This window comes from Diplotaxodon limnothrissa, linkage group LG7 (assembly GCF_057381915.1).
Source record: "Diplotaxodon limnothrissa isolate DT_005_m linkage group LG7, D_limnothrissa_male_GT1.1, whole genome shotgun sequence".
Classification (NCBI taxonomy): Eukaryota; Metazoa; Chordata; class Actinopteri; order Cichliformes; family Cichlidae; genus Diplotaxodon; species Diplotaxodon limnothrissa.
Genome location: NC_140602.1, coordinates 26,357,651 through 26,370,952, shown reverse-complemented (window position 1 = coordinate 26,370,952; position 13,302 = coordinate 26,357,651). Strand labels below are relative to the sequence as shown.

The 13,302-nt window shown below is 36.7% G+C and overlaps 1 protein-coding gene across 1 annotated transcript in view; it reads right to left on the bottom strand.

The window, feature by feature from the left end:
• The window catches only part of pot1 (protection of telomeres 1 homolog), a 52,743-nt gene extending 39,690 nt beyond the window's left edge, over positions 1–13,053 (bottom strand). The window contains exons 1-4 of the mRNA XM_085359485.1: positions 13,012–13,053; positions 4,868–5,005; positions 2,128–2,200; positions 954–1,054 (exon numbers count right to left, since the gene is read on the bottom strand). Of these exons, the coding sequence (XP_085215611.1) occupies positions 954–1,054; positions 2,128–2,200; positions 4,868–4,981 (288 nt within the window). The 5' untranslated portion in view covers positions 4,982–5,005; positions 13,012–13,053. The remainder of the gene's footprint in view (positions 1–953; positions 1,055–2,127; positions 2,201–4,867; positions 5,006–13,011) is intronic.
• Positions 13,054–13,302: the final 249 nt, after the last annotated feature.

The following is a 13,302-nucleotide window of genomic DNA, read 5'->3' as shown; positions in this document are numbered from 1 at the left end:
AAGTCAGAGCATGTTCCAGTCCACAAAAACTTTTTTTGTAACAAAATATCGATTTCTGCTGTCCCTGTATCGATACATGATTAGCAAACAAAATATCACGATACTACACAGTATCGATTTTTTCCCCCACCCCTAGTAAATAATACAAACTTTAAAATGCAACATTTATTACTCCATCTCATTCAGCCTTGATGCTTTGTGAAGACAAAAGTCTAAAATGACTTAGTTTTGAAGATTCAGAGTAGGGCTGTTCGATATATATCGGATGACGATAAAAAAAACATCTATCGTTTCATTTTACGCTATCGTTTGTTTCGTGGTGTCGCAAAATAAAATGTTTACGGCAATATTTTCTCATCGTTTTGATGATCACTGTAGTGGCTATATTAATTTCTTAAAGTTCTCTCTTTCTCTTATATTTTATATAACCACACTACTGACAGACAAGCGCCTGTTTTTATGTGTTGTTGTTAGCAACAATGACGGTAACAACATCGCGTTTCCGCTTGTTTGTGTTCCACATAAACCTTTCATAATAAAGCTCAAGATCCTGTTGAGACTTTTCAAAATAAACTGAATCACGTGAAAGAGCAGATTATTTACGGATGAGAAGTAAAAAAGAGCCGGCAGGTGGTAAAAAATAAACCTTAGACTCAAACGTTAGAACAGGCTTTTCCCCGCAGCACGCCGTGTAATAAATACTCACAAAGAAAACGGCGGCTGTTACAACTTATGTCTAAAAATGTATCGTTTCATGCATCGGTTAAAACACTCGACTCCAGCTACATGACGCGCAGCTGGAAACACTTCCCGCAAGTCGAGCTGCCCGAGATTCACAGAATTTACAGAAAATGTTACATTTTTGTGATTTATATCGTTATCGGGACGATAGAATTCTTATATCGGGATATGAGATTTTGGTCATATTGCACAGCCCTAATTCAGAGACCTACCCCTTGGTTGGCAGACTGACTGAAGTTCTTGGCCAGTGATCCAAACAAAACAACATTGACAGATGAGTTCTGAGATGAGCTGTTCAGCATGGAATCTTCTTCTGGAAAACATCATACGAATGTGTTAAAACTGGAAAGGATAAGGGCAAAGGTAAATTCAAGGGGTCGAGTTGCAGGGGCTGCAGTCTAAGTACAAAAGCCAATAGTCCTTGGCTATGCCTGAAACACCACATTTATGAGGCATTCTGGAGGTGTCCTAATCTCATGATCAAGCCACCTCAACTTGTGATGTGGAGGAGCAGTAGCTCTACTCTGAGCCGCTTACAAATGGGCAAGCTTCTCACCCCAACGCTTAGGTTAGTCCAGACACACTTTGAAAGAAACTTATTTCTACTGCTTCCATCTGCATTGTTTTTCTTTTGGTCAATGCCCACAGCTTGTGGGCAAAGGTGACAGTAGTAACACTGATCAACCTGTAAATTCACAGCTTTGCTTTCTGCTCTTTACCAAATTCATATAGTTGCATCAAACCATTTTTCAATCTTCTGTTCCACTCTTCCTCTACACATGAATAGGAAGCTGAGATAATGTATGTGGACTCCTCCGCCTGAGGCAGAAACTTCAAAACCCTAAGTGAGCAAATCCACTCTTTTCCAAATGAGAACACTGAACTCAGGCCCAGTGAAAGATGAAGAACATGGGTCTCATGGTAAAATTCAGTTGATAGTTTATATTATGTACAGCAACTATAGCTAGAGCTACACTATTAGGCTACTTGAATTACTAGTTATAGCTAACACTGGGAAACTATTGTAATAGATGCCTAAAGAGGGTATACTAGTTCTCTTTGGTGTGTGCGATAATAAACTAAATTTCTTCGTATTCTGAATCGACTGCTGGACAACACAAGAAATCTGTTTAGTCAGATGTAATTAAACAGTGTCTTACTTAAAAACAAATTATAAAATGAAAAAAATAAAATAAAACGCAAACACTTATATACACAATGTCGAGTGCAAAAGTCTCTCTAAACGAAACTAAATTTTGACATGATAACCAACCACCACATTATCATAAACACATGGAAGGTAATGGGAACCGTAAGTAAAGGCATGACAAAACACACACATATTTGAATTTATTGACGGACAGCTAATACTTGTTTAAACATTACCTTGGATGACCATCTTCAGGATAAAACTGTCATTGTTCAATGGCACTAGCGGCCCCTTGTGAACCACTTTCCCCTGTAAATTGAAAAAAAAAATCCTGATGTGAAAATGAACTCAAAAGCATTTTGCTGTGACTGACGTTCTGCAAAATTTCCTGTCAATATATCAAAGCCAAATCTGAAAACCAAGCAATGTTAATAAGACCTTGAGAAATGGGCCAGAGGACAAAAGGTGATTGTGCTTATATCACTGCTGTGCTCTAAATCATGAAAAGATGGGGACTGGAAGCTAGAAAGTGAGAAAAATGCACTCTGAACTTGTCACCTTATCTATATACATTTCAGGTCTTATTTTCTTTAATTCTAATAATTCCAAATTATTTCTCATTATAGTTGACTGTTGGCAGAGTGCTATATCAAAGCATTTTGATTGAAACATGCCTGGAAGAGAAGTGTGTGCTAGGAAAAGGTCAAAAGGCAACAGAGATGATTTCAGTCTTGACAGGGTTGTCAAGAAAAGTCAATTCAAGAAACTAGGAAGCTTCATAAGTAGTGGACCGAGGCTGGTGTCAGTGCATCATGAACCACCACGTACAGAAAGGGGCTTCTTCAGGAAAGGAGCTACCACTGTTGCATTCCTAATATCAAGTATCTTTGTAGATTTTGTTTCTAAATCAAGGTCCTGGAGTCTGGGTGAAGATTGAAGAGGTACAATTTACTTTTATCTGAAAAGCCTTTGAACCACTGAGCAACAGTCTATTTTCTCATCTTAGAGTCCAAGGTGTTTGAAATTCAGTGTCAAAATTCCACAGTCTGTGATGATTTGAGCTTTATAGAAATGCCAACTTCATTTTCCAGCAAGACTTGGTGCCTGCCCACAGTGCCAAAACTTCTACCATATCTACCATGTTGTTACCCTGACTGGTCAGCCAGCTTGCATGACCTAAACCCCACAGGGCCTCTATGGAGTACTGTCAAGAGGAAGATGAGTAAATGTCAACTTCAAAATAAAGAAGAGCTAAAGGCCGTTATCAAAGCAACGTGGCCTTTAGTAACATCTCAGCTGTGCCACAAGGTAATGGCACACCACACTGAGGTAGATATTTGTGGAAAAGGAGTCCCAACCAAGTAGCAAGTATATAGATGAACATACAGACAGCTTTAGGGTCACAATTTAAAAAAGAACAAAAAAAACAAAAACATTGTCATTGATGTTTTTGTTTTTTTTTTCTTTTTTTTCGCCTGTCGCATTTGGCTCTTTTGCCATCAGAATTATTGTCTAAAGGCAAAGAAAGATGCCCAATGGATTTACTTTACCAAATGGACCATCCCAGCCTTGCCGTAATGGTCTATTTGATTCACCTTTGCTTTTATTGATTTTTTTTATTTTATTTTCACTTGCTAAACACGGGACAGATTTCACTGGGGAAAAGAAAAGGGAGAAAGAAAAAGGGAAAGAAAAACAGCGGGGAAGTGTCATTGATCATTTTGAGATTAAAGTTGAAATGCTATTGAGAAAAAAGAGAAAATGTAGAGATTACAGCTGTTCTTCCAACATAAGCCGCCACGGTTACATTCTCTGAGTTAATCTTACTTCAGAACCAGTTTTAGTAACAAGAAAGGAAATGATTTCTCTTTTAGCACACAAACATATTGTAGTGATCAATATATGGACGTTGAAAAGATGGTTTAAAAAGCTGCGCCTGGTCAGATTGGGGGGGGAACACACACACGCAAAATTAGAAGAGAGAATTTGTCCAAAATGAAATGGCTGGCAGTGGACAGATGCAAGGCTATCAATGGTTACACCTTGTGCAATAAAGAATATTTATGTTGTATCACAAGACGACTGATCAATTTGTTTCACTAACTCTCTACACACAAGGCATTTTGTAGAGGCTATAGCGCCCCTGGCAGTTTGGCTTGAAACAACAACAACAGTAATCTATGCATTTCGACTTTTTTTAATATAGCATTTTTTCTTGAAATAGAATTACAACTTTACAACTCAACTTTAACAACTAAACTGAATTTATTCTCAAAATGATCAATAATATTCTTTTCTTAAAGTGGCCCTGATACTCCTTTGTAGAAATTTGACATTTCTATATTGTAATCCATTTCTGGTTTATATAAGGAAATATTCTAATAATCTGAGATACTTGATTTTTGATTTTCATGAGCCACAATCATAAAAATTTAAATAGATATAAAACACTGATATATGCACATATGAATAAATTCAGATGCAACTTCCAGGTCAAGTCTATTAGTTACATTAATACACTTTCCAGAGTTAGGACTATACATGCTTTGCGCACAAACGATGTCAACTCCTTTATGTAATCTTTAAGATTGCAGGTTTTTATACTGGGTGAGTCTGGGTGGTTGTATTTATGGAGTTAAAGCAGCTACTTGGAAGGCTGGCGGTTCAATCCCTGCTCCAGTCTGCATGCCTTAGGCAAGATACTAACCGGATGCATTCATCGGAGTATGAATGTTAGACAGAATGCAATGTGATGTAGAAAAAAAGTGCTTGTGACAATGAGAGATGCTCAGGTAGAGTAGAAAAGTGCTATATAAGAACCAGGCCATTTACCATCATCACACAATGTTCATTCTGCTAGAGCAGTACAAAGCCATTATTGCTTGGGACACACAGATCTTATTTGTGTACATACACACACACACACACGTTCATGGGCACTTTATATATTTTGCTTTTAGGCTTGCTGTAACAGACCTTGACTATTTTGTCTGTGACATCTGTGCTGGTGGTGATGAGAGAGATGGGAATCCTGGTCAGATGTGCTGGTATCTGAGGCCCCGTACCCTCCAACAGCACATGGACAGGCATGACATCAAGGTGAGACCTGAGAGGCTGAGATAGAAAAAATTAAATAAAATAAAAAAGGACAAGTTTAGTATAATTCCAGTCTGCCACCAATCCAGTTGACAAAAGTGAATGTCAGCAGCTTCAGACCTGAATGTGTCATCCGCCCAAGAATATAGAACCCGCAGCAGCTGACAGACACTGATCCACTGTGTGATCAGTTTGTTTAAAGTCTGGTTGAACCTTCCTCTACCACAGACAACTCATTACCTGAACATACCTGTGACAGGTACCACCAGATCCATGTCAACAGTACAGCAGAAGGATTCAAATCTTTTAGGCATTTCAGAGAAAAACCCAGGAAAAGTATTGGCCCTGTTCATAGCAGGTAACATGCTGCTTCATGTCAGAGCTGGTTAGTTTTATCTCAAGCACATTTGACTGGCGAGTCCCTTGGTGGTACCCTAACCAAGAGAAGACAGCAAAGCAGGAACAGCCTGCGAGGCAGATGAGCTGTTCAGCAGAGCGTGTGCTCAACTGCTCAGTCAGGTGGAAACTCAACAAGGGTAAAAAAACACCATCAAATAAAACTCTCTGATTTAAACCCAAGGGGTGGAGCTTGAGGCCTGAATTAGTGTAGGATGAGTGATTTATTCATGAGTTCAGAGCTGCTCTGTGTTCACAGGCTCACCTACACCTGTAGGTTCATCAGCCTGGCCTGTGGCAGGGCTACTCATCTGGCAACTCAGTTCAAACTAGGGGTGGGGGAAAAAATCGATACTGTGTAGTATCATGATATTTTGTTTGCTAATCATGTATCGATACAGGGACAGCAGAAATCGATATTTTGTTACAAAAAAGTTTTTGTGGACTGGAACATGCTCTGACTTCAGAGCATGTTGATCCTTTTTCTGAGCAAGAATCCTGACACTGTCCAAATGTGTTTAACTTGTTTTTTGGCAGCAATAAACATGACAGTTTACTTATTTTAATTTAAGACATGTTTTATTTTAATTAAGTTTAAAACTTTTTTATTTAATGTAAAATTATATTTTGTTTTAATTTACTTTCAAATTCTTCAGTTGCTGAAGGGGCTGCATAGTTTTCATAAATTGCATAGTTCAGAATAGCTATACCAGATGGTTGCATTCAGTTAAGTTGGACTAGACTGTAATACAAACCGTTCAGTTTGTCAACAATAAAACTGACTGAAATGAGAGAAAGACTGAGTGTGAGACTTTGATATTAGAGAAAATGAATATATATCACAAAATATTTTAAAAAATTGCAATAATATCGTATTGTGCGTTAAGTATTGTGATAATATCGTATCGTGGGATGTATGGTGATTCCCACCTCTAGTTCAAACACCAAAAAATAGTCCATAATTTTTATTTAACTGGTTAATGCTGCACACCACTACAAATCATGTAAAAATATCAAAGAGTAAACTGCGCGCTCTTCTTTATGGTGTACGCAAGGTTTACAAGCAAACTCTGGTATGCAAATAGCGGATTTTAGAAGTCAAAATGGGTTGAGTTCATAAATGCATTTACTTGTTCCGTTTCACACCCATTTACCAGCAACATCAGGCATCATATACTCCCATTGGCAGTTATTTTATCCTTTGCCACAAAGCTGAGCAAACTTTAAGCCAGGACCCGTCCAGTCTCGCGAGACAAGGAGTGGCAGCTGTGCTGGCAGATTTTCAGCTACTTTTGAATGGTAAAATTTATGAGGGGGTTGATGTTATTTGAGTTACTTATTTAGCACTTTCAACTAGAAAAAAAATCTGATTTTCCTAAATCTTAGCCTGACAAATAACCTTCATACAACAGACTTAAAAACAAATAATGTCCACAAAGCCAACCATTTTTCAAACCATAACACTAAAAAAATGAGTAAAATTACTCTGGAAACTAAGTGAACCCAAACTGGATTGAAAATAATATTTTAAAACAAAATAAAGCCTATCAACAAATGCAGCATCACCTCTAAAAAGAACAATAAAAGTCAAGAGGAGATGTTCCTAAAAGTGATTACTGCCTTTACTTTTCTACATAAACTAAATGCATTTAAATAGTTGGTTGTTTTTATTTCCTACAAATGAAAGAACAGGCCTGCAGCTTTGTGATGAGTTCATAATGACAGCTGCATACAGCTACTCTTGTTAGTCATCCTCAGTCTGCTCTGACAGGAGGAGGATTCACCGACAAAGAAGCAACACAGAGGCCACCAGCCGGCTGCCAACAGTCAGCTGCACCGGGACAACAGCTGATCCCTGCCAAATGTAGGAATTGCCATCCCATCTAGACAACAGCCTTCCTATTGCTCAGAGCATCACTGAAAACCCCAAACATGAACCACCTAATACCAGCTCACCGCTGAACCATAAACAGAGTGTGGCAGAAGTGCATTGGAGACATGACTGCTGGGGTGGGAGGATGCTCAGTATTCACACAGTATAATATAGGTACTGACTGGCCCCCCTCATAAGCCATTGTGATTTACTGAAGTATGACTGAGCCAAACACTGTATCCTATAGGGGCTTTTATCAAGTTAGGAGCCGTTTTTGAGTGCTGAGCACATGAAGTGTGTTGACAACAATCGCAATGAAAGAACACAGTTTATAAAAATCACTTAAAACTACACTCCAGTAGTGAGTCATGGGCTCTCTGTGGACATGCAGGGAAAGACTGGACGCATCCACTCCTGCCAACTCACATAAAGATTCTTTTCCACAACCAAAATCTAAATTAAATAAAAAATAACAGTAACAATCATTTTTCACTACACATTGTATAACCTGATACCAGACACTGAATTGCTGACTTGCTCTAGTTATTATTTTTAAATTAACAATGAATCAAATGGCCATTCGTCACAAAAAAGTAAAATAATTTTTAGATTCTTTAGTTCTCCGAGCTTTATGAAGCTTTTTAAGTCCCTTTTAGCCCAATTTTGGTATAAAGTGATATCTGTCTCAAAAAAGCTGCAATTGAACTAAAATGATCTATTCAAGAACAAACAGCAATCTGATGATTAAAGTGAACCATCTAGCAGCTCCGTTCAGTATTTTAAGACTTAAAACATATTTTTATTCATTGGCATTTGAGTCTGTCTGATTTGCCTTTATCAGTTTAGCACCTACTACAATGCATTTGATTTCTTTCTTATCATTTCACTCATTTATTTTTATCCATTCTGTCTTTTGTATAGCACTTCGGTCAGTGAGTTGCGTTTAAATGTGCTTTATAAAAAACAAATTTGAGCATCTGTGTATAGAAATGAATACTATATTAAAAGTGCCAAGCCTCAGCTTTAATTTATGTAGCTTCAAATCACTATTTAAACAGCAGTGTGGCTCATCCAAACCATTTTGAAACAGACACACTCACTGCATGCACAGGTTATTGAGCTGGTAAATAACCTGGCATGAGACAGGTCAAGGACATCAAGGTCAATAGACAGAAGTATTTCTGGATGGAGGCTAGCAGGTTCAAAAGCAGCAGACCAACCTACGCTTAGGTGGCTATACCAGGGTATCTAAAAATCTCAACAATATGATTTACAATATAGAGAAGCCCTTTTAATTCATTTCATATTAAACATATACAGTGATACTGTATATTAAAGCAAAATAATGTTGGAAAGCTATGTGCTGGGAGCATATAGACAATACAGCAGTAGAAGCAGTTTTCCTTTCCTCTTTTTTAAAGAAAAACACAGACACACAGTCACACTATGTTGTCTTTTTAGAAAGATAACAATGATTCCATTAATGTTATCTTCATTTGACTTTTCTGATATCTTTTTGGGCCTGCTCCTTATGTCTGTGGGGGAGACAAGCTAATTATACAGAGGAAGCCAAAGCCAAAATGCCCTGAACTATACATACACTTGACAAAGTCCCTAAAATTTTATATACACATAATTTTTAGTTTTGTTGGTTTTAATACTTAAAATTGTTAATTTCTTCACTTTCATCAAGCTGCAGCCACATGAAAGTAAAATGTCCTCACTGTCTCATAAGCATGTCCAGCAGCAGGTCACAAGACACACACACCATGCAAATTATGGCACAGCGAGTGGTCACCACTTAAAAAGCCTTGGGGAACTTGACTTTTCCTCCCATCAGGTGGGTAAAAAAGGATGAGTGAGCTCTTTTGCTCTTTCACAAATATTTAGTGATAAGACCAGGTAAAATGGGAACAGTTATTCATTGTTTGCTACAAAATTTAGATTCATTGTGGTAAAGAGGGGAAAGGGACAGTCACATATATGTGCAAGTTCATATAGGCGCACTCCTGCTTTTGTAAATACATTATCAAATTATCAAAGTTTCTTCTTTGAGAATGTTTTATTATTAGGGACTACCACTAACTACTAAACTGCCTAGTCACTATTCACTTTACTCTCTGGTGGCTGCAATGAAGAAAAGCGAGCATGTTATTATTCTGAAGCTTGCCCTGTGCTTTATGAAAAATATTATTCTGCTGAAAACAAGACATTATAATGCTGTAGATGTTAATGAAAATTCCATATCTAACCTAAAGGCCTAGGTCAGTGACTCAGAGTTTTATAGTCCATGTAATTTTAAACAGTTTGGACCACTCTCTCATAAGTCATCAGTTCTTTTTCTTAAAATGTAGGGACAATGTAAAATTAACAAAATACAAGGTAAGTACTCAATTGTAATTAAATAAGTATAGAATTTCTTATAGGCTGTGTTTACATTTGTAATTCCATCAACAGTTGTTCAAATCAGAAATAAAATCAGAGAATAATTACCCATCTCAAAAGTAAATAACCAATACAATAAATGTGCATCATAAGGCACTTACAATGTAAGCATTGTCTGTTAATAGCCAACCCATGCTTCTGTAAAAGTAATCAACTTCAAATTTTCCCCAATGTGAAACTTCTGCCAAAGGGAGTCAAATCCGATAGATGGCTGAAGTTAGGAAGATGCTGCCTGCCACACACCTGGTGGAATGTTTTGTAAGCAATAGTGCATTAGTTAATAAAATGCTAATAACAGAAACAGTCCGTATCCTGGAGAAGAGAAATGTCTTCCAACTGAACAGTCATATGTCATAAGTCAATACAACAGTAACAACCACTCAAAACACAGTAAATCAAGTGCATCTTAAAGTGTCCATGAAACACTACATGTATTAAGGCTAATTTACACTATGAACCCCTACTCTAAAAATACTCTCATCAATTTAACACTGTCCATGAAGCTAGGATTTAAAAAAGGGTTAAATGTAACATTTTTAGAGCATCTGTAGCACCAGTTTGTGCCAGTATTGAATGTGACATCACTCGGTTGGTTGTTTGCTGCTAATATACTTAGTTTATCTTAACTAACTTGTGACAGAACAATCAACTCAGTGAAAAAGACAGAAACAAACCCCAAAAATTAACCCCCCAAAAAAGGGGGACAGTGTTGAACTTCAGCTTGTGGGTCCTGTGAACCACTAGCGCACAACTCGCTCAAACAGCTCTTGTCCACAGTCCTCATTTAAAATGTCTATAAACAAATATATACAATATAAACAAACCCAAATATTGTGGTTAACAGGTAGATTCTCCCCTTTCAATGCAGCTAGCCAACAATGAAGAACCACTTACTGCTAAAGAGACAGAATAAGCAGACAGTATATTCTTGGTTTTTAATTTAACAGTCATCGCTGCTGCCAGGAGCAGCAGAAAAGGTAACCTCTAAAGAGAGCTTCTTAGTTAGAGCTTCTTTGTTTCCACTGAGTCATCAGTTCTTGTACAAGTTAGTAGTATTAATTTTGACAGCTAATGTTAATTTAGTTTTAATGATAGTCTTTTGACTAAAGTGTCATTTGGTTTTAGTCATAATTTAACCATCTAAATTATTTTAGTATTTCTTAACTAAATATCATAAAGCTACAGTAGTAGCTACAGTAAAATATAACAGTTTAAAGTCTGTTGTGTCTTTACCAGTGAGAGTTGCTCCAAAAGGTTTAAAAAGTGTCATATTTTCTTTTTGGGTTTTTTTTTAAACACACCACATTCGAATTGTGTACATATGTTTACTCTTCTCTTCCTCCCAAACATTCAAATTCTGTCACGTTTTCATGACAAACAAGGAGCAAAGGAGCATAGCTTTCCTCTCTACAAGAAACAAATGCAATTTTTGCACCTTTACTTCAAGAATGCCAGTACGCATAGGCTATTTTTCAATATGCATGATGAGAGGAGCACAACATTTGCAAAAATATATAATTCACTTAAATTATGGCTAATAATCAATGTTTGGTTTATGTCAGTGTTTCATTTTTCCCTGAGCGAAATCTGTTTGCCTGAGCTTAAAGTTAAGATTCATAACTGAGTATTTTATTTAATTTTTATGTCTCCGTGGAGAACTGTCAGTATATTTGCAAATTTATTCTTTGGAAAAGACCAAATTACATCTTTTTAATATTTAGTCAACTTTATTGTTAATACCTACTGTTTAATGTAAGTTTTGAGAGTCTAGGAATAATAGTATAAGATATAAAGTAATTGTAACATTTGATCTGTTTCTTTTCTGTTCAATACATAGTGTGAGCTATGTATACAGGTCAAATGTGTTATTGAGAGAGATGAAGTTTATCCTTCAGTCCTGTAGGGACTCTTAATGCTTAACTGTATGAAGTTTGTTAGACACTATGAAGCAGATCATAGATGATATAAAAGAGCATATAATTCTATGGATGTTAGAAGGCAAATTATAATAATAAAATAATGGTTATGAATAAGACTAAGAATAGGTGGAGGTGTATAAGATTATAATTACATGTATGTTACACAAATACGTATGTTACTTGAAAATGAATATTGATTATTCAATATTTATTTCAGTATAGTGGCATAAAGTTCATTACCATCTTCTAAGATCACACCAATGTAAATAATGAGTCTTTACTGAACTCTTTCCCAATAATTTCACATGGATGGCTGTTTTATAGCCAAGCATTTTGCCAAAGTGATTAAAAACACTTTCCTAAATAAACTGTTTTTAAAGAAATCTAGTGATTAGGCGTATCAGAGGAATTTCTGTAAGTATTGATCACAATAAAATTAAGGGGGTGGCAGTAAAAACACACTGTGAGCTGAGCAGAGCTGTGACGTCATCAAGTACTCCCCGCTTCCAGTTGTAAAGTTTGTGTAGAGTCCTCGGAAGTCTGGACTTCCAAGTGAACTTACCAAGTACAAACTTGCCTACTTGGGTATTGACAACGGGCTGTTGTACTGTAATATTATCTTCCGTTCAACTAATGTCACAGGGAATTAAGTTGTTAACGAGGTCGTTAGCTAGCAAACACTACCACAAAGACTAGCAGCTTTGCTAGCATCCAGTTTAACGTGAACCCATAACCAGTTTAACACGAACTCATAACCCATTTAGCACTTATTTAAGGAAAATTAAAGACTTCTTATTGACCCTGCAACCTGATGGATTAAGGTAGAAAACAAGGAAAAGCGAGAAATAAGTTCTGTTTTTCAAATAACCCCAAACCAAACTCCACTCAGAAATGCTTCAATTTAAATTTTGCTGATCTGGACAACAACGCAATGAAACAGAAGATACTATACATATATTTTTTATAAATATATACCTCGTACTGGGAATTTCGGATAATATTAGACACATAATGCTGCACGTTTATGGCTTAAACTTTGAGAAGTTGTGGACACGCGGAAGACAACGAGGATCTAAATAAACTTGCTTTTCTTTACGTAAATAATACTACTAATTTAGATGTCGGTCGAACTCCAGAATGCAGTCTGCTTGTTATTAAAACATCTGGGCATGTGCTGTGTATGATGTACGTATTTACAAGTGAGTAAGAAACTAAAACGCTATGAAAACGCAACACACGCTTTTTCATAAGTACAACGACGTCAAACGCCCATCGAACAAACTATCTGCAAACTAATTAAAGTTAATAAAAGAAAATCCGAAAACGAATCTGAAGTAGTCATTATAATGAAAGAGCATAATACACGCTGTCAATAAACGTGAAAAACCTACCACAGCAGTTTTCCCTCGCTTGCTTTCGAATTGACAGGCTGATTCTGCTACGCGCATGCGTAGAAAATAACCCAGGGCACTGCATAAACATGATCAAAGACGTAATGCTTGAAAAAATAAGAAAAGTCAAAATCAAAGTCAGTCTTGAAAAAAAAGAAAATCAAAAATCTAATTGTGTTTAAACTTCAAATCAAATCAAATCACTTTTATTGTCACATCACATGTGCAGGCACACTGGCACAGCACATGCGAGTGAAATTCTTGTGTGCGAGCCCCACAAGCAACAGAGAT